The 24505-nt window shown below is 43.8% G+C and overlaps 1 protein-coding gene across 2 annotated transcripts in view; it reads right to left on the bottom strand.

Moving 5' to 3' along the window:
* CCDC157 (coiled-coil domain containing 157) overlaps window positions 1–24505 on the bottom strand; it is a 66136-nt gene that overhangs the window by 12501 nt on the left and 29130 nt on the right. For both annotated transcript variants that reach the window (XM_068240511.1, XM_068240521.1), the window contains 3 exons: window positions 12031–12207; window positions 11710–11872; window positions 7669–7808 (listed from right to left, as the gene is read on the bottom strand). In XM_068240511.1, the coding sequence (XP_068096612.1) occupies window positions 7669–7808; window positions 11710–11872; window positions 12031–12207 (480 nt within the window). The remainder of the gene's footprint in view (window positions 1–7668; window positions 7809–11709; window positions 11873–12030; window positions 12208–24505) is intronic.

Genomic DNA, 24505 nt, shown 5'->3' with positions numbered 1-24505 from the left:
CGCACGCACGCCCTCTATGATGCACTTGCGTGTGCGCCGCCTGTCTTCGGGAGGACTCGGCTCCCGAAGTCCCCTCGGCGCGGGATACGAACGGAGGAGCCAGCACAGCACCGTGGGCACCGGTAGAGGAGAGGGATGGCTCATTAGGACTGAGCCTTCCCTCTCCTTAGGTGAGTATCTGCCTTTTTTTTTTTTTTCAAAGCGGGTTTACATTAGCTTTAAGTGTCCCAGACTTAATAGGCTGTTACTGATACATTAACTATTTATCTTTTTATCTCTCTCCCCTGAGCTCAGAAATTGTATTCTGCCATAAAAACTTTCATGACTGTAATTTCCCTAACAGTGATGTTTAGTATATTGCCGACAAGGTACCAACATGCCCAGAAATTAACTCTTTCAGGCAACAAACAAAACAAAACAAGTAAAACAGCCTGGTTATTAATATGTTTTGTACCGTACATGCACGTGTTTATTAGGGATGGCCCTGCTTAGGAGAGCTCACGGAGAAGCATGTGATTAGTTGGATCAGCTGATAGATTTGTAAGCTTCTGATTTGCTGTGATGACTTTAACACATGATCATGAAAAGCAAATCAGAGCCTTACAAAGCTATCAGCTGATCAAACTGATCACCTGCTTCTCTATCAGTTCTCCTAAGCAGGGCAATCCCTAATTTTTATCTCATCATGTCACATATCGCCTCGGGTACACTTTAACCACCTGCCGCCCGCGTCACGCCAGTAGGCGTTGGCTGCGGCGGCAGCCCCAGGACCGCCTAACGCCGATTGGCGGAAGGTCCTGTCAATTAGAAATGCAGGCGATCGTGCGCGCGTACATCGCCCGGCATCACTTGCGGCCCCCCTGTGTCATCAGCCCGCCGGCCAATTAGCAGCGCCGGCGGGCTGCGATCTTTCAAATGGCCCAATGCAAAGTGTATAATACACGTTGTTATGTAAACAACGTGTATTATACTGGCTGCCTCCTCCTCTCCTGGTCACAGCGTTCCGGGACCACCAGGAGAGAGGACGGCAGCCCTGCTCACTTAGACCCGCACGTTTCCCTGCTCGATCCCCCACCCAATCGCCGCTGATCACCCCCACTACCCCCCTCACTGGCCCTGCCAAGGCGTCTGACTGAGGTCTGAGTGTCATCTGGTCGCCTGTCACAGCTCTGATCGAGGTCTGAGTGCCATGTGAGTGACATGTGAGTGACATCATTGCCTGTGCACAGTTTGACTTCTGATTGATTGATTGCATTGTGATTATTGATCATCTGTGATTGCCCTGTTTTCAATTGCTGTATACATTGGTTGGCATCTGACAGCTGCACTGTGATTGATATCTGGTCGCCTGTCACAGCTCTGATCGAGGTCTGAGTGACATCTATTGTCTGTGCACTGATTTTTGACATCTGATTGATTAGTGATTGGTATTTGATCATCTGTGATTGCCTGAGATTTCAATTGTTGTTTACATTGGTTGGCATCTGACAGCGGCGCTGTGATTGATATCTGGTCGCCTGTCACAGCTCTGATCGAGGTCTGAGTGACATCTATTGTCTGTGCACTGATTTTTGACATCTGATTGATTAGTGATTGGTATTTGATCATCTGTGATTGCCTGAGATTTCAATTGTTGTTTACATTGGTTGGCATCTGACAGTGGCACTGTGATTGATATCTGGTCGCCTGTCACAGCTCTGATCGAGGTCTGAGTGACATCTATTGTCTGTGTACTGATTTTTGACATCTGATTGATTGATTAGTGATTGGTTTTTGATCATCTGTGATTGCCCTGTGATTCCAATTGCTGTTTACATTTGTTGGCATCTGACAGCGGCACTGTGATTGATATCTGGTCGCCTGTCACAGCTCTGATCGAGGTCTGAGTAACATCTTTTGCCTGTGCACTGTTTTTTTTGGCCAGTGAGTTAGCTAGGCCCCTTTGTTAGGTAGTTAGCGCCCAGCACACTACACCGCAATCACTATAAGTCGCTGATTAGCGTCATCACTGTCGCTAATCAGCATTGGTACTATATAGTATCTGTAAGTGATCAGTACTGATCGCAGTCAGATCTATAGAAGTACGTTAGGGTCACCTTAGAGTAGGCTCCACTAAAAACGCAGTGTCAGGCCTGATCGTTCTGCCGCACTTGCGTTCAGCCCTCCCCACCAAGTGAAAGAAATTTTTGTTTTCTGATCACTGCAAAAAAACACAATAGCTGCGACGCTATAAAGATCAGTTTTGATTTTTTTTTTTTTAAATCAAAACTGAGCGATCGCAGCTCTTTACTTAACAAATACTCCCATTTGCTAGACAGGTGCATTTTTTCCTGGGTGGTCTCAGAGGAATACCCCCTAAATTTAGCAGCCCAAAATGGCAAAAAAGATGTATTCCCTGCAAGAGGCCTACAGTATTATGGCCGAGTCGGGTGAGAGTGTTTGGGACTTCTCATCCGACGAATCATCCGGCTCAGAATATGAACCTGTAGAGGACAGTGACTCTCTGACCGATAGTTCTGATGACGAGGTTGTGGTCCCTGCTAGCGCCAGACGTTCCCGACCCCATGTCAGTGGACCACAGGTTGCGCAGGATCAACCTCAAGACCAGCAGAGTGGTGCTAGCGCTGATCCAGATTTTGATGGTGAGGCATGCACCAACAGCGCAGCACATCCTGGACTTGAAACCAGTACTGCCGTAAACCCTGGTGAAGTGGCGAGCACCAGCATGGCAGTTGAAACTGGTTCGGTGGTACGTGCAGTAAGACCCCAGTCGCAGCCACCAGAAACACGGGCCCGTAGTACCCCTAGGCTCCCAGAGGTGCTGGCAAACCCTCATTGGAAATTCCCTAATTCCGCCGCACCCGTAGTGCCCCCTTTCACCGCCCAGTCTGGAGTCCAGGTGGAGACAGATCATCTAGGATCGGCCCTAGACGCTTTTCATCTGATCTTCACCGAGGATCTCTACGACTTAGTCGTGGCAGAGACCAACCGTAAGGCCACACAATTTATCACCGCCAATCCGAACAGCTCCCATGCCCAGCCTTTTCGGTGGAAACAGGTCACAGTTTTCGAATTTAAAATCTTTTTGGGCCTTCTCCTTAACATGGGTCTAACTAAAAAAAATGTATTGCGGTCCTATTGGTCTACGCACCCAATACATCACATGCCCATGTACTCTGCTGCCATGTCCAGGTCACGTTTTGAGGACATCCTGCGCTTCCTGCACTTTAATGATGATACAACCTGTCATGAAAGAGGCCACGCTGACTATGACCGGCTCCACAAATTTCGGCCCCTCATAGACCACCTGTCATCCAAATTTGCAGATGCTTACACCCCTGAACAGAACATCTGTATAGACGAGTCCCTCGTACATTTTACCGGGCGCCTTGGCATTAAGCAGTACATCCCAACCAAGCGCGCCCGGTATGGGGTCAAGCTGTATAAGCTCTGTGAAAGGGCCACAGGCTATACATATCGCTTTAGGGTCTATGAGGGCAAAGACACAAAATTGGAGCCGGTCGGATGCCCTGACTACCTGGGGTGCAGTGGCAAGATTGTGTAGGACTTGGTGTCACCCTTATTCCACAAGGGGTACCATCTCTATGTGGACAACTACTACACAAGTGTGGCCCTCTATCAGCATTTGAAGATACTCGGAATTCCTTGCTGTGGCACCGTGCGGCCTAGTCGCCGGGGCTTCCCCCAATATCTTACTGCTACCCGACTTGCACGGGGGGAGAGGGCTGCCTTGTGTAATGACGACCTTCTTGCAGTGAAATGGAAGGACAAGAGGAACGTTTACCTTCTGTCGACCATTCACGGAGACACGACAGTCCAAATTCAGCGAGCAACTGAGGTTGTTGAGAAACCCCTCGCCGTCCACGACTATAATTTAAACATGGGAGGGGTGGACTTCAATGACCAGATGTTGGCTCCCTATTTAGTTTCCCGAAGGACCAGCCGCTGGTATAAGAAAGTGGCTATTTACTTGATTCAATTTGCAATGTACAACAGCTTTGTTCTCTACAGTAAGGCTGGGAGAACAGGATCCTTCCTTAAATTTCAGGAAGAGATCATTTCGGAACTCCTGTATCCAGGAGGGGCCGTGGCCAATCCCCCTAATGTAGTTAGCCGGCTACATGAAAGACACTATGCTTATGTCTTTCCGAGTACCCCAGGTCAACGCACCCCAAGAAAACATTGTCGTGTCTGTAAGAGGGATGGAATGAGGCGTGACACCACTTTTTATTGTCCCTACTGTCCTGACCAGCCTGCCCTATGCATAGGGGAGTGTTTTGAACAGTTTCACGAACACATTCGCTATTGGAGTAGGGAACGTGAGACACGGTAGTAGTCTCTCAAGGCTCTTTCACACTGGAGCGATGTGTTGCAGCATATTGCCTAGCGAAAGTCCCACTTTGCGGTCCCCCCCTTACGCCGGAAGTGGTTGACTTAAAGCTAGTGCATACCTACGCTACTGCGCGGCTCCTGTGTGTGAAACCAGACATCTGCTTTTGAGAGACCCAAATACACTGGAGTGATGGTTGCAGCAAATTGCCTAGCGAAAGTCCCACTTTGCGGTCCCCCCTTACGCCGGAAGTGTTCGACTTAAAGCTAGTGCATACCTACGCTACTGCGCGACTCCTGTGTGTGAAACCAGACATCTGCTTTTGAGAGACCCAAATACACAGGGCTGCCAGAAACCTCTCCTTTCACTTGGGACAAAGTGCATAGTGTACTTTGCTACATCTCTGTGCGATTTGCGCTTTGCACACTGTCCCATGGGGAAGGAGAAGTTTGTCCTCGGAAGGTAAGTTAAAAAAAAAACAAACAAAAAAAAAACAGGTAAGCAAAAGTTCCAAATGTTATTGTTTGGTTAAAAAGGTTTAATAAAGTTTACGAAAGTTAATGTTAATGTTCATGAATTTCTTGCATTGCTGCTTGCTTGTTTTTTTTTGTATGTTTTTTTCTCTCTCTTTTTCCATCCTTTACCCTTCCAGGTGGACCGAGCGAACGACTGATCGACCAACCAGCTGCAGCACTGATGGTGCATCCTGACAGAAGCATTGCGCGTCTGTCAGATTACACACAAGTCGGTGCATGCAGCGCTGCAGGACGAGATTTCTCCTCCGCAGTAAGATACGTTTGTCAAGGCATATGAGCTGAGGGGTGGTGTTGGAGCTCCTATGCTTTGGCAAGCACTTTGTATCAAAACTGGCAAAGGTTTTTTTCATCCACATCGATCGATGTGAATAGATTAATCTGGTTTGCCAGGGCATAGGAGCAAAGTGGGACAATTGTGTGTAAAAAAATCTAAAAATTGTCATTTACAGAGATATTTCTCCCACCCAGCATGAGTATATGTAAAAATACACCCCAAAACACATTATACTACTTCTCCCGAGTACAGCGATACCACATGTGTGGCACTTTTTTGCACCCTAACTGCGCTAAGGGGCCCAAAGTCCAATGAGTACCTTTAGGATTTCACAGGTCATTTTGAGAAATTAGGTTTAAAGACTACTCCTTACGGTTTAGGGCGCCTAAAATGCCAGGGCGATATAGGAACACCACAAATGACCCCATTATAGAAAGAAGACACCCCAAGGTATTCCGTTAGGAGTATGGTGAGTTCATAGAAGCTTTTATTTTTTTGTCACAAGTTAGCGGAAATTGATTTTTATTATTTTTTTCACAAAGTGTCATTTTCCGCTAACTTGTGACAAAAAATAAAATCTTCTATGAACTCACCATACTCCTAACGGAATACCTTGGGGTGTCTTCTTTCTATAATGGGGTCATTTGTGGTGTTCCTATACTGCCCTGGCATTTTAGGGGTCCTAAACCGTGAGGAGTAGTCTTGAAACCAAATGTCTCAAAATGACCTGTGAAATCCTAAAGGTACTCATTGGACTTTGGGCACCTTAGCGCAGTTAGGGTGCAAAAAAGTGCCACACATGTGGTATCGCCGTACTCAGGAGAAGTAGTATAATGTGTTTTGGGGTGTATTTTTACACATACCCATGCTGAGTGGGAGAAATATCTCTGTAAATGGACAAATGTGTGTAAAAAAAATCAAACAATTGTCATTTACAGAGATATTTCTCCCACCCAGCATAGGTATGTGTAAAAATACACCCCAAAACACATTATACTATTTCTCCTGAGTAAGGCGATACCACATGTGTGACACTTTTTTGCAGCCTAGGTGCGCTAAGGGGCCCAAAGTCCTATGAGCACCTTTAGGCTTTACCGGGGTGCTTACAATTTAGCACCCCCCAAAATGCCAGGACAGTAAACACACCCCACAAATGACCCCATTTTGGAAAGTAGACATCCCAAAGTATTCAGAGAGGGGCATGGTGAGTCTGTGGCAGATTTCATTTTTTTTTGTCACAAGTTAGCAGAAATGGAAACTTTTTATTATTTATTTTTTTGTCACAAAGTGTCATTTTCCGCTAACTTGTGACAAAAAATAAAATCTTCTATGAACTCACTATGCCTCTCAGTGTATACTTTGGCATGTCTTCTTTCCAAAATGGGGTCATTTGGGGGGTATTTATACTATCCTGGAATTCTAGCCCCTCATGAAACATGACAGGAGGTCAGAAAAGTCATAGATGCTTGAAAATGGGAAAATTCACTTTTTGCACCATAGTTTGTAAACGCTATAACTTTTACCCAAACCAATAAATATACGCTGAATGGGGTTTTTTTTTTTTATCAAAAACATGTTTGTCTACATTTTTCGTGCTGCATGTATACAGAAATTTTACTTTATTTGAAAAATGTCAGCACAGAAAGTTAAAAAAAATCATTTTTTTGACAAAATTCCTGTATTTTTTGATGAATATAATAAAAACTAAAAATCGCAGCAGCAATCAAATAGCACCAAAAGAAAGCTGTGTTAGTGAGAAGAAAAGGACGTAAAATTTGTTTGGGTAGTAAGTTGTATAACCGAGCAATAAACAGTTATAACTGCAGTGGTCTGAATTGTAAAAAATGGCCTGGTCTTTAGGGGGTGTTTAGCACTGCAGTCTTCAAGTGGTTAATAACAGAAGTAGCAATTAACAGTAACTAATTACCAGTATGTAAGAGGACTGCTTACTGGAGATTACTCACTAATTGACTGCAGACTACTGAAAAATGTGGTCCAGCCTGCAGAGCACAGCCTTTTTATTACAGCAACATGTTATGTACAGGTCATATGTGTCAAATCACTTGGAACGTATTAGAAATCCAGTCTGGTCACTGTGGTTTGGCCCAGTTCTTTAAAAATCTCTAATTACAGCAAACCTAAACTAATCTACACTACACTTGATCCCATCATCGCCATGTTCTCCTTACATAATATTGTATTTTTAACATGGTTTTAAAGTGGATCTTTCACTTAAAGCCATCTTATACAATTGCAGTGTACATAAACTGCCAATGCAACTGTAAGACCACTTTATTTTCTTATTTACAGATATGTGGTTTCTTTCTTTTTTTTTTTTTTTCCCTTACCTTTGGCCTACAATAACCTGCACTGCACACAACAGTTGTGGAATGTCTTTTTGAGTAGATCGGTATACACTTCCATTGTTTGTACAGGCTCTAATTGTATAAGTCAGTCAAACAGATTTGGATTCCCAGCCACTGGGCACACAAGACCTTCCCACTCACCTGGAGTGGCCCTTGTTTGCTCTTTGCTTCCAGTTTTTGCAGACTGGCTCTCAGTTTTGTGTTCTCTTCCTCCAAAATGCTGATGCGAATGCTGTTAGCTTGCAACTGGTTCTCCATGTCTTCAGCAACATCACCAGAGCCTGGAGTGTTGGGATTATAAGATTATTATAGAACGTATTTGTTTTGGATGTTACCATGACATTAAAATAAACAGGCATATTAAGTAAAAGCACACCATACATCTTTCTTCAACTCAGAATAAATCAGTGCAAAAGATTTATTTTTGCACCAATAATTTTTATTGAGAGGAAAGTTCTCCTATTTTACATAGAAACAGTTTGCATGTGTATACATTGGAACATGTATCTAGTACAGTAAATAAAGACTTAACATACAAATTCAAATAAAGGAAATAACATTTAATCCGTTGCACGAAAACCAGTTAAATGAGAATTCAAAAAGGCCTACGCAATAGGCCAACCTTAACTACTGGTACTTGGCACCGTTTATAATGATAATTGACAAAATGCTGCTGCGGTGCCTAATTCTAACCCCCCCCCCCCCCCCTGGTGGTGTGCCTATCCTTAAAACGCCCTGGTGGTGCCTAACCCTAACCCCCTACCTGGTGGTGCCTAACCCTAACCATTCCCACTGCACAAACACACACACATAAAAACAATAATGTATGTGATACCATAAAATACTTCAATACAAATAACATGAATAGAATAATTTATATATTTTTAATAGAATAAATAGCCTTACAATCACTTACACATTAAAAATACTATGAATAGTATAAGGTATATATTTATAATACAATAAAAGGCCTTACAATCACGTACGCATTAAAAATCTTAAAATAATGGTAATATCAAAAGTGATATATTAGTAAGATAATAAATCTGAAAACAATAATTTATGCATTATAAGTCTGAAAACAAGGTTATTACCAAAAGCGGTATATTTGTTATAGAAAATGCTGGAAAACAATATTTATGCATTAGACTTATGAAAACTAATTTTAAAACGATAAAATAAGTGTAACCGAAAATTTACTAATTACACTCCTGAAAGTGAAATTTAAAAACGATAAAATAAATTAAACAAAGTCAAAACGAATTTGTAAACAATATTTGTCATGAACCTTATTCTATAAACAAAAAGTTTTGTTATCATGATCCCTGTAAACGCGATTTGCTGGACGCCCTAATTTCTTCTCTGGCGCCCAACAGCCGATATTTTGCGTTGCAGCCTATGGTGCGCCCTTTTTATCTATTAGGTATATGCACCCTTTTTTCCTGCTTCCCCATAAACTGCAAAGGGACATCATATATATGACATATAGACAGGAAATCCTTCAACCAGTGAAATAACCTCGAGAGCAAGGCGTAGCTAGGCGAAAGGGGTCATGACCAGGTGGGCCCAGAGACGATCAGACCAGGAACAATAGGGTCTTCATGTGTTAAACAAAGGTGGAGTGTGCTGGCCAGTAGCCAAAGCACAATACAATTGTTTGATCCGGAAGGCTACTTCCTTTTGGATTCATCTGGGATGCAACAAATTTCCTACAGGTGATCCATAAACTGCAATGTGACATCATATATCTTGACATATAGACAGGAAATCCTTAAAGGACCACTATCGCGAAAAAAGTAGGAAGTTAAAATCTGACAGAACCGACAGGTTTTGGGCCAGTCCATTTCCTCATGGGGGATTCTCAGGGTTTTCTTTGTTTTCAACAGCATTTCCTGAATAGCAGTTTAACTGCCAAAATAGTAAGATACCAGCCAGCCTCCCCACTCACTTGCACACTATTTTTTCAGATAGGGCCCGTTTCCACTGGAGTGGAAACCGAGTTTCCCCCCAGGCAAATCGCGCAGGGAAACTCTGCCATAGGAAACTATGGCGCCGCCGGCCGAATCGCTTACCCTAGCAATTCGGCGACACTGCCCAAAGTTTTTGCTCGGGAGGCTGCAAATCCCATAGCTGTTCATGGCACGGCTTCTAGGATTCGCCTGCGATCCCGCAGACCCGGAGGTGCGGTCTCACTGACGCGTGCGGCACAAGTGGAAACTGGCCCTTAGATTTTGCAACTGCTGTTCAGGAAATGCTGTTGAAAACAAAGAAAACACTGAGAATCCCCCATGAGGAGATGAACTGGTCCAAAACCTGTCGGTTCTGTCAGATTTTAACTGCCTACTTTATTTGCAGTTAAGATAAACAATAGGACTGTAGATACAGATTAGCAGCTTTTTGGGGTCTCAAAAGTACATATGAGCAGCAGATACAGAGCACAGCTCTTCCTTATGGTCATTTTGCACTCTGAGATGAGCAGCTAGCTGCTGTGCCATTTGCCTCACGTGAAGCATTTGCAGCATAAGACATCCATTAGGCAGAACCACACTCTGCTGCAATCTACCACTTTGCCTGCCTTTACATCATGAGAATAATAATCAGCTATTCTAGATCAGTGCCCTGTTGAGTTCTTTCCTGGTCATAGCTTTTCTTAGCTATTTTTACAGTGAGCACACATTGTTGTTGCAGGTGCCCCATTGTGGTGTTTAGACTTCAGTGACATTGTTCAGCTCTTTAACCACGTTCCCAAATTCACTGCCAGATATCGTTTATCTTCATACATGTTTTAATATAAGAAATCTTTACCCTTTAATAACCCAGCAACGGTAGTGTGTGCATGTGGCTCCCTCTTTCCCTCTCTATCGGAAAATCAGGAAAACTCAGCAGAGCCAAGAATTCCTGTTTGTACAGCGGCCAATAAATGGAATACCCTGAATGTGGGTGGGAAGTCCCTGCATATTCTGACTAGAGATGGGAAGTTCGGATCTTTTCAATGTTTCGGATGATTCGAATCGAATCATTGAAAAGATCCGGATCTTTGATCCGAATCGCGAATCATTTTTACTAGGGAAGCATTCGGGGGTGAAATGACTAGCAGGACAGGACTTTCCCTGCAGTGGACAGAGAAGGGGAGGGGGTGGACGGACAGAAAAGGGGAGTGTGGTGGACAGACAGAGAAGGGAGGAAGTGGACGAAGAGGGGTGAGCAGAGAGCAGAAATGTTTTTTGCACACATTACCCACATGTTGCAATCATATGCTCACAGTGAAAGAAAGCATTCCTCACCCCAATGTGTCCTGTTTTCACCTCCAACACTCATAAATGTAGGGAGACGTGAAGTGCAGCTGTTTAGAGCAGAGTGCAGGAGGATCATATTGCACAGCAATCACAGTGCCTGCCCTTCTAGCCCAGCACGCTGTCTGCAAAGTTACTGAACTGTGCTTCTGAGCCAAAAGTTTCCCATTTGTTAAATATGCAGCACTACGGAACAGCCTAAAATCAGCAGCACATTACAGCCAGTATGTGTGCTCTACACATATCTAGCAGTGGCACCCATGTCCCCTCTCTCTCATCTACCTGTCCCTGCAAGGCTGGCTCCCCTCCAAAAGAGCGATCCATCTCTGCTCTGCTTCCAGGACCCCGGTGCCCGCTGAGAGGGGGGCGTGCCACTCCTGGCCCCACCCCTTTTTGATCCAAATCATTCATTTTAGTGATCCGGATGATTCGACTCACAAAAGAGATTCGGATCAAAGATCCAAATCGTTCATGATCCGGACAACACTAATTCTGACATCTTCTGCAGTCTGTGGGCGTTTTTACAGCTAGACAGATGAAATCTTCAAACTTCCCCTAAACATTACTAAAGCAGACACCATCTACCCCAACAGAATATGACTGGCCAAACATTAAACAGAGAAGCAAGTCATCACCTTTCTTGCAGAGGCCACATATTCCAAGGGAAGCAGAATCTTCCCTCTGTGTGAATGACAAGGAGCTGCAGCTGAGACTGGTCACATGACCTAGTGATACCAATATGCCCAGACTCTGCATATATGAAGAAGCTAAATCTATCTCTAAGAGATATGTTAATGATGTATTTCATTGGTTGCTGAGAGGTATTAATGACATCACATAAGACCGTAAGGAAAATGGTTAAACTTCTGATTTCACAATCAGTACTTACTTTCAAATTCAGGAAGAGGGTGTAAGTCTGGATAAGAGACCAACAGCTTCTCTCGCTTCTTCTGCTCCTGGAGACATCCTTGTAGTAGTGAAAGCTGCTTGTTCACCTCTGACACAGAACTCTCTAGGGTCACCTTCTCCTGCTGTAGCATATTCACCATGTCCTTCATGAGGGTGATAACAAGATGCAATGGATGTAAAAGTATTCAGTAGCGAAGGGAAGTATGTGAAGTAAGGGTCCTAACACTGGCGGCAAGGATTACAACTAATCAGGAATTCTTATTTAGATGGAAATAGAGGGGTGATGTTTCATATATACTACCTGTTGCTCCTGAAGTTGGCTTCTCAAGCTTTCCTCCTCTTTTGCCATTTTCTCTATTTGAGCTTCCAGCTTTGCCTTTTCCTCATCAGTATCGCCCAGGCTTCCTCTCAGGTCCTCACACTGTTCAGATAACCGGTCCAGCTGCTGCAACAAGGATTTCTGTTTCGCCTGCAAGGACTGAGTTCCACAGAAAGGAGATATACATCACTAATGAACAAGAGAGATTTATATACACCACTAATGAACAAGACGGATATATTTAATGAGAGCCTGAGTCGCTATTGCACATTTTTTTCTTCAGACGCTGATTCATTACAGACCTGAACAGTACTGAGCACACTGAAACCTTAAAGAGGAACTGTAGTGAAAATACCATAATTAATAAAATTGCTTATGGTTTACAATATTCATTTATAGATTATTTAGTCAGTGTTTGCACATTGTAATTTTTTTCTTCTCCTAATTTACATTCTGAAATGTATCACTGGTGGTGACATCTTTAGTTCTGCCAGGTGATCTGTATGGAATACTAGTTACTGAGAGTTCTATGCACAGAGGGCGATACTGCTTGCTTGCCAGTTGGAAAAAGCTGTTATTTCCCACAATGCAACAAGGTTCACAGATGGCGTCAGGACCATGGGTTTCACCACAATATCAGCCACACAGATGCCCCTGATGATTTATTCAAGAAAAGGTAAAGATTGCTTGTGGGAAAGGGGATATCAGCTACTGATTGGAATGAAGTACAATCCTTGGTTAATGTTCCTCTTGAAAGACTGCACTTCAGCTACAGATATTTATTTCACTAAAAGTGGTGTATTCATTCAAGAACACATCAAACTACTGTATGTACAAATGCTCAGCATTATATAAAACTATTAAGCTTCATAAAACTAAATTACTGTATCTGCAAAGTTCGATCAGTTATTGCAATATTGATTTTTTTTTATCCTATTCTATGGCACAGAACAGTCTTGTTCATGCCAGCAACATGAAAGGCAGAACGGGGTTTTATTTGTTGCTATACTGTATCTGTCACGGTTTCAGACACTTGCACACTACACTGAACAGGAATTGAGAGAATCTCTCCTGGATGGAGGCTCAGACAGCAATAAAAACCAAGAGATAGATTTCTCACCTCTTTTTACAGTATCCAAAACTTTTTATTTTCTGTTGTTGGACTAATTTGTGTTACGAAAAAAAGGCTGAGGGTGTTGGCCTAATTTCTGTTAAAAAAAAAAAAAAAAAGGCGGAGGGTGAGGCTTCTATAAAACTAAGCTACAGATTCTTGGGATTTCTCTTTGCTCTCTCTCAGGGGTATGACGCAAGCTCGCCATATTATTATCATTGTTTGACGGTACCCATGCCTGTTATCACACATTAACCTAAATCATCATGGCAATAAAGATAATATCTTGGAACGTCAAAGGTCTTCGATCACCTATCAAAAGGGGCCAGGTACTTAGATATCTTAAAAAAATGAATGCCGACATAGCATTATTGCAAGAAACACATTTAGGCCAAAACGAAATCACTTACATGAGGAAAAAGTGGGTAGCACATAGTGTGGGATCCCCTGCAAAAGGGAAGAAAGCGGGCACCATGATACTAATAAATAAAGCGGTGGGAGCCGAGATACTAGATATTGTACATGATGATGAGGGTCGATGGATATATGTAATGCTACAACTTCCGGGGGAAACTCTGGGTGTTTTCAATGTATATGGCCCAAACATAGAAATTCGCCCCTTCTTAAGAGCACTGCAATGGAAAATTTCTAGCTTACAAGGGGGAAATTTGATATTGGGCGGTGATTGGAATGAGGTCATGTCATTCGCTGAAGACAGGTCCACACAAGGGGTACGGCCTCAACAGCCCTCCCAAGGAATAACTCCTCTTTCAGAAATGATTGAGTCCCTATCTTTTATTGATACGTGGCGCTACCTTCACCCATATGATAGGGAATACTCCTTCTACTCCCATGCCCATCAATCGCGATCTCGCATAGACTATCTATTTCTTCCTTCCTCCATGACTACTAGACTACAGGAGGCCGAGATACATGATCTTGTCATTTCAGATCATGCTCTCGTTTCCATAACTTTAAACGAAGCGATACCGCGTGGCACCGACATAATTTGGCGCTTCCCCCAATTTTTATATGGAGATGAAGGCTTCCATCAACTCCTGTCCAATTGGTGGGGAGAATATATGTATGACAATAGAGCACATACATCTAATCCTGTTCTTTTATGGGAAACTGCAAAGGCTGTCCTCAGGGGGAAAATAATATCATACGTTAAGGGGGAAAAAAACAAAAGCGAAGCACAATATAGACAAGCACTGAATATAGTAAGAACTGCATATACATTATATAATCTAACCCCTACAGATACAAATAGAAAAGAATGGCTAGAAGCAAAAAAATCTTTAGACACGTGGGCAAAAACAAGAGAACAGCACGCAAAATCATACAAAGACCTATACATGCACAAATTTGGAAGCAAATCAGGCAGACTTCTTGCGAGACTTGCTGGGGGGGATTCGCTCTCCTCACGCATATATAGGCTCAAAGATAAAAATAATGTCATCGTACATCACCCTAAAGACATCAATAAAATATTTGCAGACTACTATAGTGCATTTTATAAAAACCCACTAACCCCTGACCCCTCATCCACGCAATTTATACTCTCTAGTGTACGCCTACTAAAATTAACAGAAGCACAACTGGACCTACTAAACGCCCCGATAACAATAGAAGAAATAAGAGCCACAATAACCAACCTTCACAATGGCAAAGCCCCAGGACCTGATGGCTTAACTGCAGAATTCTTTCAAATCCTAAAACAAGACATAGCTCCGTTGCTAAACAAGATCTATAACCAAATCCTCACAGGCGAAAATTTCCCTGACTCTGCGAACGAAGCGCACATTAAGCTAATAGGCAAGAAGGGGAAAGACCCTCTCCTCCCTGATTCCTTTCGCCCAATCTCCCTCATAAATCAGGACTTGAAGATCCTTACCAAATTAATGGCAGATAGGCTCTCACAAGCCATCCCATCCCTAATCCACCCAAATCAAGTAGGGTTCGTGCGAGGAAGAGCAGCGGTGACAAATGTAAGACGCCTTTTGGCGGTCCTAGAACACGTCAAAGCCTATCCCATATCAAACAAAAACGCAGCAATTTTGACTCTAGACGCAGAAAAAGCGTTTGACGCCATACAATGGAGCTGGCTTGAACAAGTCCTCCTCAAAATGGGCTTTAAGGACTCATTTATGAAATGTTTCCATCTTCTATACGCAAACCCCAGAGCCAGAATTGCTACACCAGGTTTTTTTATCTAAACCATTCCCTCTCTGTCGAGGCACAAGGCAGGGGTGCCCCCTGTCACCGCTGCTCTTCAACATCGCCCTGGAACCACTTGCCAGACTTTTAGATAGCAACATAAATGGTATTAAGATAGGTGAACAGAGGGTATCTTCAGCACTTTTTGCAGATGACATACTCCTGTTTCTAGACAATCCCCACCAGTAAGTCTCCCACGTATTGAACATAATAGAAAAAGTAGGTAGGGAATCAGGATTCAAGATAAACGCCCACAAAAGTGAACTTCTCTTTCTTTCCCATAAAGCAGACCTGACCCACGCCCACACTTTAGGGGTGAAGATAGCCCACAACCACATCACATATCTAGGCCTTACAATAAATAAAAACCCTTTCCAATTATACGCAGACAATATCACCCCAACCATAGCCAAGGTAATAGCTCAACTAGAGGGCTGGGCAAACATTCCCCTGGGACTGGTGGGAAGAGCCGCATTGATAAAAATGATAAGCTTTGGCAAACTACTGTATCCAATGCAGGTCCTCCCACTACTCTTCAAACACAAAGACCTGAACAAACTAAATAAAGCCTTCTCGTCCTTCCTATGGGCGGGCAAGAAAGTCAGAATAAAACTAAATAGGCTGCAACTACCTAAAGAATCAGGGGGATTAAACCTTCCAGATGTCAGAAAATACAATTTAGCTTGCATAACGAGACATGTTCGAGATTGGGTATCGGAGACCAATTCCTTCTCAAATTATAATCTAGAAAGTAGCATAGCTGAGCCCTGGCACCTCAGAGGCCTGCTTCACTCCCCATGGCCGAGCTTGCCGACCAGAGTCAGACAAAGCCAGCTGCTACGAGACACTATAATTGCGTGGAAAGAAATTCGCAAACTCTTTGGTCTCCCCTGGACAATCTCAAAGTATATGCCCCTCTGGGGACACCCAGGTTTTACACCGGGAATGATGCATGAAACTTGTAGCACATGGGAAGATAAGGGCCTTATAAAATTGGGGACCTTCCTTAACCTTGAAGAACATAGATGGCTCACCTTTAAAGAGCTCCAACGAGAACATAGTCTCCCCAACCATCATTATTTCATGTATACGCAAATAAGATCTTACGTTAAATCACACCTACATGATATCTCCACTATTGCCAAGCTTACTCATTTTGACTCATTCCTTAAGCCAGGAAGCATAAAATTATCATTGTCAGAACTACAAAAATCACTGGCACTGTTAAAGATTGAGTCAAAAATAAAGCAGAATTTTAAAAGCTGGGTGCCCAATATGGAGGACGAACAAATTGAGACTAAGATTGTGGAAGGAAACAACAAAATTAGAAGTATCATAACAAGTGAAAGATGGAGGGAATCGCACTTGTTATTTATGTTTAGAGCGAAGTACGCTTTCGATATTAAATATGATACACCCCCAGCCCACTATAAAAATCAGTGCCCCAAGTGCTCTTAACAAAATGCTGGCTTATTCCACTGTATATGGTCCTGTCCTAAAATTCGTAATTTTTGGCTAGAAGTGGACTCTTTGCTGAAAACTATATGTAAAAAAACAATCTCACAGCAACCGACACTTCTCCTGTTCAATTATGTAGACCCTTCACAGCAAGGACAGTCCGATACATCAATACCGGATATTGCGCACCTCATCATACTGGCTGCCAGAAAGTTCTATATTCAACCGTTGGATCTACCCAACTCCCCCCTCCATACAAGATGTCCATGATGAACTCTCCTATCTGATGAAATTGGAAAGACTGGATGCCACCTTAAATATATCCAAAGGCACAAAACGGTTTTTCAAAATGTGGAAACCTTATATCCTGCACACAATTCCTCCAAAAGACATCAAAGACTTTATGGAACCTTTCAAATACTCAGAATGGTATGCCTACAACCAACTTTCAGGGACACTCGGAGCTCTGGAGATAGTGTCTGAATCCACCCATGGCTGAATTAGCAGCCCTCACACCTCTGTACTGTATTGTATTTCCGGACCTTGATAAACTCCTGATCTGTCATAACTGCAAGCATCTTGCAGAAAATGACTTTGAGACTTTTCGATCCCCTTTAAAGGCTGTGAGCGTCAGTTTGAGCCTGGGAGCGAGCAAAGAGAAGGAAAAGGGGGGTGGGGGTTCGTTTTTTTGAGGGTGATTACAAGGGGGGAGGAGGTGGGGTAAGTAAATGCATAGAAGGCACTCAATGCAATACACAAAGAACCCAACCTAACTGAGGACTTATAAACCTTCAAATGAGACTTTCATGTTCCTTTGTACTCGTTTAATATTGCATTGGATGTACTTTACATACTTATCTTTTGTCTTGGTTTACTATATGAAAAAATCAATAAAAACTTTTCAAAAAAAACAACAAAAAACTAAGCTACAGAGGTCTTTGTCAGATCTTGCAGTATTTGGACTATATAGAAGTCTAACAACAGGAGCCAGTGCCACAAACTCCTCCAGCCCACCTGACAATTCTCTGGCCTCTGTTCCAATGAAAAGTAAAATAGTTTTTTTTTCCCTAAGTTTCCTTTTTTTTTTTGTTTCATTTCAAGCACAAATACATTTATGGCATGCAGAAAGTGGGAAGTCAATGGCGCTTTACTTGCCCAGTGTTGGAAACAAACTGAGACATTTTCCCGCTATATTGTGTTAAGGTCCGATGATAGCCAGTAATGGTCAATAGCAGTTTAGATATGTAGATCCTATATAATGAAACCCGTGTCCCTGCTTCCTCCTGTGTACCAGTGTCCGTGCTTCCAGACCTGACAGTTTTCTGTCTGTAAAGCTCATTGCATTGTGGGAAATAACAGCTCTTTCCAACTGCCAAGCATGCAACATCTCCCTGTGTACATATACTTCGGACAGCGGTGGGGCTGGGCGAGCAGGACGCGTCTGTGTGCAAGTTGCGGGGGAGTAGCGACTGTGGCCTAGTGCCTTTTTTTTAACGGGCGGGCCTTTTTACTAGTAACGTAATAAATCGTCATGGATAAATAGTGCATGTTTACCAGAGGCGTATCTAGAGGGGTGCAGGCATGGCTTGTGCCGTGGGCGCCACAGCACCATGGGCGCCATGGCTGCCTTCTCCTTCCTCATGCTTCAGCACCATACTGAAGGATGCCTCTCAGGCATTTGTATCCGAGCACAGCGAATCCAGTGCTGGAGACTTGGGCGCAGCAGCACAGGAGACTTCAGCGCAGCCAGCGCCACCATAGGCCGTAATAGGAATTACGGCTATAGCAGGCACAGGGAGTAACTTCAGCGCCGTCACAAGACGGGGCTGAAGTTGCTTTTAAAACAATAAATATTTATTATTTCATTCCCCCACTATCCATGGCGGCCTGGAGGGGGAATAGAAATTAACACGGCCCGGACTTGTGCAGCAGCAGGATCAGCCATATACCGGCTGTGTCCTGCGCCCAAGTCTCCGGTGCCGTTCTCTCTCGTATGCTTTGTACCTGCTCTTATACTGGAGGACATCTCTCACTACCTATACTGGGAGGGTCTACTTATACTGGGGGGCACCTGCAAAATCTATACTGAGGGGGTTACTTATGCTGAGGGGAACCTCATTACCTATACTGAGGGACTACTTATACTGGGGGGATACCTCTTACCACTTATGCTAAAGAAGGCTACTTATACTGGGGAGACATCTCTAACTACATATACTGGGAAGGCAATGTAAGCATGGGTCTACTTATACTGGGTGAACTACCTCTGGCTATCTATACTAGGGTGCTACCCCTGGTTACTTTTACTTGCGGCTTAACTCTAGCAACCTTTACTGGGGAGACTTGTATCATTGCAAGAAAATAAGCTGTTATTATGGGACAAGGTGGTTTGAAGGGGTAAGGGGGGGGGGGGGAGGGGCGCAATTTCAGTGTTTGCCATAGGCGCTATGTCACCCAGATACGCCCCTGATGTTTACTACCCCCATAAATGAGCATGGAGATGTGCGTGAGGGGAACTAAACACAGAAGTTTTTTTATGTAGAAAATATGGAGGAGGGGGATATCTTCAAAAGTTAAAAGAGAACTCCAGTCAATACATACAATGCACCATGTGTCAGGGACAGCTATTTACTGTGTCCTCATTTTTTACCTCATTTAGAAGAAAAGGTAATATTGGTCCAGTGGAGGATAAAGCCACCTCTGGGCCTTATCTACTGAGACACCTCCAGAGACTTCAAGGCATCACCAGTGAGGAGATCATGAAATACTTTGTAGTGAGAACGGGCATTCAAATTAGGCTCAATTCAGAGATAGCCCTGTTACTGAGTGGTTAGGATCCCCCCTCACCTCATTCATATCAGATCATAGTGTAGGATAAACATTTTTCTTACAGAGAAAACCTGCCCATTCTGCTGTCCGGGAATCTCACAGGGAACCTTGCATACACACTTATTCAGCTGGGGCTGGAGCGGTCAACGGAATGTTTGAAGAGGTCAATTTCCCAGGCAGGGAGCCAGAAAAATGACTAGACACTTTGAGGACCATAGCAGCTAGTAATGTTTGACGAACTGAAAACTTTGTAAACATATGTTACAAATCCTATTCTTATTCAGCGAGTTAAGCTTCATGGAATTCTCCTTTAAAAAAAACACCCAGATATCACGAAGCACTATGAAGGAGCAGAAGTCACAGCTACAAACTACCCTGCATGAACTCTGTTCTCGTGTGCTGACAGTGATCTTCTCTGCCTGTGGCTATTCCTACTGGATGTGCTGTTGCTTCCATTCCTGTGTGTATTGTAACAAAAGTCTTTTATGAATAAAAGGAGAAACTGCCAGTACTGTCTGCAGGTGCTTAGTGCAGGTAGACATCATTTTGTCAAGGCACGCTAAGCCTACCTATTATTATTGTAACCCTGAAGTACTGACAGCCAGTGACAGCTGATGAGGCATTACATAAAGAAGAAATGGCAACTATGACGTATGTTCCTATAAAAGAGGAGAAACAACAAAAGAGGCTATGTGTAGCAGTAGAATTTCACACTACTTCAAAGTATAACTCCATTTTCAAGGAAAAAGAGTCTCCCTTTCAGGGTGAAAACATACAATGCAAAGATTTTAGCAAACATTACAAAAACAGTCTTTCTTTTGCTTTGTCTGGCTCATCTTTGAAGGTGCACTATAAAAGAAAATGGTAATAGGGTGTATCTGCACATGGGCTGTTATCAGAAATGCAAGATTCCAATACTTACACATTGTAGGGAAACTGGAGAGATTGTGTATTCTCCTAGGCAAATTGTTAATGCACGCAGATCCTACAAAAGGAGTTATAGGCCTGGTACATTCGCAATGAAACTCTACTCATAGCTGAAACTCTATTCATAAATAATTACAAATAGGTTGGGCCATTCACTTCCCACCCTTATCGATTCAGATTAATTTCAATATACACAAGTTAGACAAACACATGACAACAACTACAGGGGGGAGGGTGGTGGTGGTTGGAGAGCCAGAACTCTGGATTGGTCTTTCTCTTCCTGGAGGGAAAAAAGACAGGATGGACTGGTGTTTTCTGTCCTCTGTGTTAGAATTTTTTAGCCTTCTAAGAGAATTTATCTAATCGCTTAACCCACTATTTGCATCCTCTACACTACAGCATGAATCAAGATGATGGGCTACCTGTTGGCTCCCATCAATATCTGTTGTGTGACCAGCAGGAATGGCCATTACTGCCATTGGTGTTTGCAATAATTTGGACCCTCTAGCAAGATCACATTATTCAGACACATGAGGAGGTTAGTGTTCAGTTGATATACTTCTTTCTCTTCTGAACCTGCTGGTATCTATCCTATGTTCAGTAAGAATTTGGGGACACTCTGAATTTCTGCTCAACACTTGCAAATGGGTTATTATTATTTAGTATTTATAAAGCTCTGACATCTTCTGCAGCGCTGTAAAGAGTATATTGTCTTGTCCCTTAACTGTCCCTGAGGGGCTCACAATCTAATCCCTACCATAGTCCTATGTCTATATTGTGCAGTGTATGTACCATAGTCTAGGGCCAATTTAGGGGGAAGCCAATAAACTTATCTGTATGTTTTTGGGATGTGGGAGGAAACTGTGGTGCCTGGAGGAAACCCACACAGACACGGGGAGAACATACAAACTCTCTGCAGATAGTGCCCTTATCAGAGACCTTTTGCCTTGGAGAGAAAAACAATTACAATATCAGCAGGCCCGGTCCACCCATGATGCCAAGTGAGGCGACTTCCTCAGGGTGCAGAAGTCTGGGGTCAGCACCAAGCAGAAACAGTAAGTGAAGAGAGTGCCTGGCCAACCTATACTGGGGGCAACTGTACCTGGCTAACCTATACTGAGGGCAACTGTACCTAGCTACCAATACTAGGGGCACCTATCACTGGCTACCTACCTACACTGAGGGTGTTTCATGGGGGGCTCACTGCAGCTATAACGTGTTGGTGCAATTTGTCGGGTGCTGTGCAATCATTCCAATTTAAGGGGGGGGGGGGGGGGATTTTCGCAAGTTTGCCTCAGGCAACAAAAAGTCTAGAACCGGCCCTGAATGTCTGGTAGTTCAGACAGTAGTGGATTGCCACTGCTAAAATCTTTATGTAAAGACCTGGAACTATGGAACCCAATGAAAATAAACTTCATCAGGCTCTTCCTGACTAAGATGAATTCATTCCTGCAGTTTACATACCATACTTATTGTACATGCTCCTGATTTACTTATTAAAGTCTGCAGTAGATAAACTCCTGCAGGGGGGGGGGGGCAGGCATATACTATCACCTGATGCCCACCGATCCCCTCGTTCTCCTCTCTGTCCCCCTTATTAGCTAACAGCTCCCGGGATTCTCTTCCGGGCGCTGGGGTCCGGCTTAACTGCGCAGGCACTGGCCGAGCTGCCTGTGTCCTACAGGGCATGCCCCATGGCCAGGAGCGCACTGTGCATGCGTATTGACGTCACTACAACATGCGTGTCACTTCATACGCATGCCCAGTGCGCGCCCGGCCAGGGGCGCACGCTGTAGGACACGTGCAGACCGGCCAGCGTCTGTGCAGTAGAGCCCGACCCGGCGTCCAGAAGTGGATCGCGGGGGGCTGTTAGGTAAGATAAAGGGGACAGAGAGGAGAAAGGGGGGAGCGGTGGGCATCAGGGCAGGTGATAATATACGCCTGCTCCACACGTTTCTCCAAAACTTTTGAGCTCTGGTATCCTTTAAGGTGTTCATACATTACTCAATTTTCCAGTATGATCAACCATTCAATTTGAGCATTTTACCAGATCGGGGCAGAATCTATTATGTTACATGGTAGGAGAAAGGAAGGAGAGGGAATCGGGACTGCTGCAGATGCTTTTTATTCCAGAGTGCAGTAAACTTCAATATTCATTGTGCATAATAGCAAACTTCAAAGTGACATATCACATAAGTCAATCAAAAAAAACTTGTGGAGACATACCATGCTGAGAAGGTGGTGTAGTAATGGTGGGTGCAGGGCACAGTTAGCCTTGCGGCCGTTTCACGCCAAATGCACTTCTAGAGCCTCCGTAGAAGCGCATTTGGCATTCTCTAAATTGAATCCAAACCAAATTGGGTACAGGTTGAGAAAGCCCATCTTAAACTCAAATTCTAGGATCTCTTCCATGACCAAACCAGTGCCACCCTCCTGTAAAATTTACTCCCCTCAACCATAATACTCTCAGGGTGTGGTATTCCTGAGTCTGCAATTAACATTAAAGCAGAGCATTTTTCAATGATCTGCCTTCTGGACAACATGATGCTGATCCCACATGTACATTATGATCAGAGAATCGCATATCTCCTATATATATGTTTAGTTGCAGGAATCCTATACAAAATATTCTTTTGAAGTTCTATCTCAAAAATTCACTGTGCAATCCTTACTTTTTGTCATAGCTCCAAGCCTCATACTAGGTAGATGTTGAGGTCGCCTAGCTTCAAGGCCAGCGCTACCATTCAGGCAGACTAGGCATTTGCCCTAGGGCCCCCACCACTTCAAAGGCACCCTGCTGACAAAGTTGTATTCCCCACTGCTGTTTATTTGTTTTTACTAAAGAGGCTTGAAAGTTCAAGCCAAGTGTATGCAGGCTGCCCCGCCTACCAGCACACTTCAGGAAGTTCCGCTGCCCACCCCCAGGCATTCAGGGGCTGCAGGGGGGCAGACTGTAAAGCAGAAGCAGCCCAGAGCATGGACACATCTCAGTGAGACTGTGTTACTCACTGCACTGGGAGAGGGGGGTTGAAGGAGGGAGACATGCTATGTCTGTGTGTGCTGAGAAGGCTGGAAGCAGCCAGGAACACAACACATCATGGTGAGTCTAATGCTGGATACACATTTTGATTCCCGACGATTCCCGTCGATTCGTTTATTTCCAACATGTCCGATTTGGATTTTGATGGATCGTTAGGTCGATTCGCATGCAAAGTATGCCGAATCGACCCAACGATCCATCGAAATCCAAATCGGACATGTTGGAAATAAACGAATCGACGGGAATCGACGGGAAAATCGAGTGCACGAACGCACCGTGTGTATCCAGCATAACTCACTGTGCATTGCATCTTATCTTTCAGCCTACAGATGTCCCCTGATCTCCTGGGAGAGGGGGCTGATGGATAGAGACATGCTGTGACTGTGTGCAAGAAAAGGTGAATGGCTAGCTGGATGTCTGGAATACCTCCTGTACCTTTTAAAAAAAATTCCCTGAAATCTCTAAAGCAGCTGGCAAGCTGGTAACTGTACAGAGGCTTGCCTCCTCCTGCAGGGTCTGTGGGAAAAACGCAGCTCTCTCACTATTGTAAAGACTGATGTGGACAGCTACATAAGGTATTTCACAGGTTAAAAAGTTTTTGACAGTCCCTAGACTCCAGGAGGGCTGCTTTCTGACTTGAGTGAGAGACTGGCAGGGACAGGAGACACATCACAGGCAACTAGCCTCTGTGTGATGTGGGATTGCAATACAGATATGCTCTCTCCTCTATGGCCCAGACAATGCACACCAAAAACCTGTAGCAGATCTGTAAAATGCTAGAGGTTTTTAAAGCAGATTTCAGGGCGATTCTAGGCATGTTTAGAGAGGTTTTCTAAACATGCCTAGCGTTTTTTGGGGCGTTTTTGTGTTGC

The sequence above is a fragment of the Hyperolius riggenbachi genome, chromosome 1, assembly GCF_040937935.1.
Source record: "Hyperolius riggenbachi isolate aHypRig1 chromosome 1, aHypRig1.pri, whole genome shotgun sequence".
In the NCBI taxonomy this organism is placed as follows: domain Eukaryota; kingdom Metazoa; phylum Chordata; class Amphibia; order Anura; family Hyperoliidae; genus Hyperolius; species Hyperolius riggenbachi.
The sequence above is the reverse complement of the archived record's forward strand: the minus strand, read 5'-3'. Positions and strand labels throughout refer to the sequence as shown.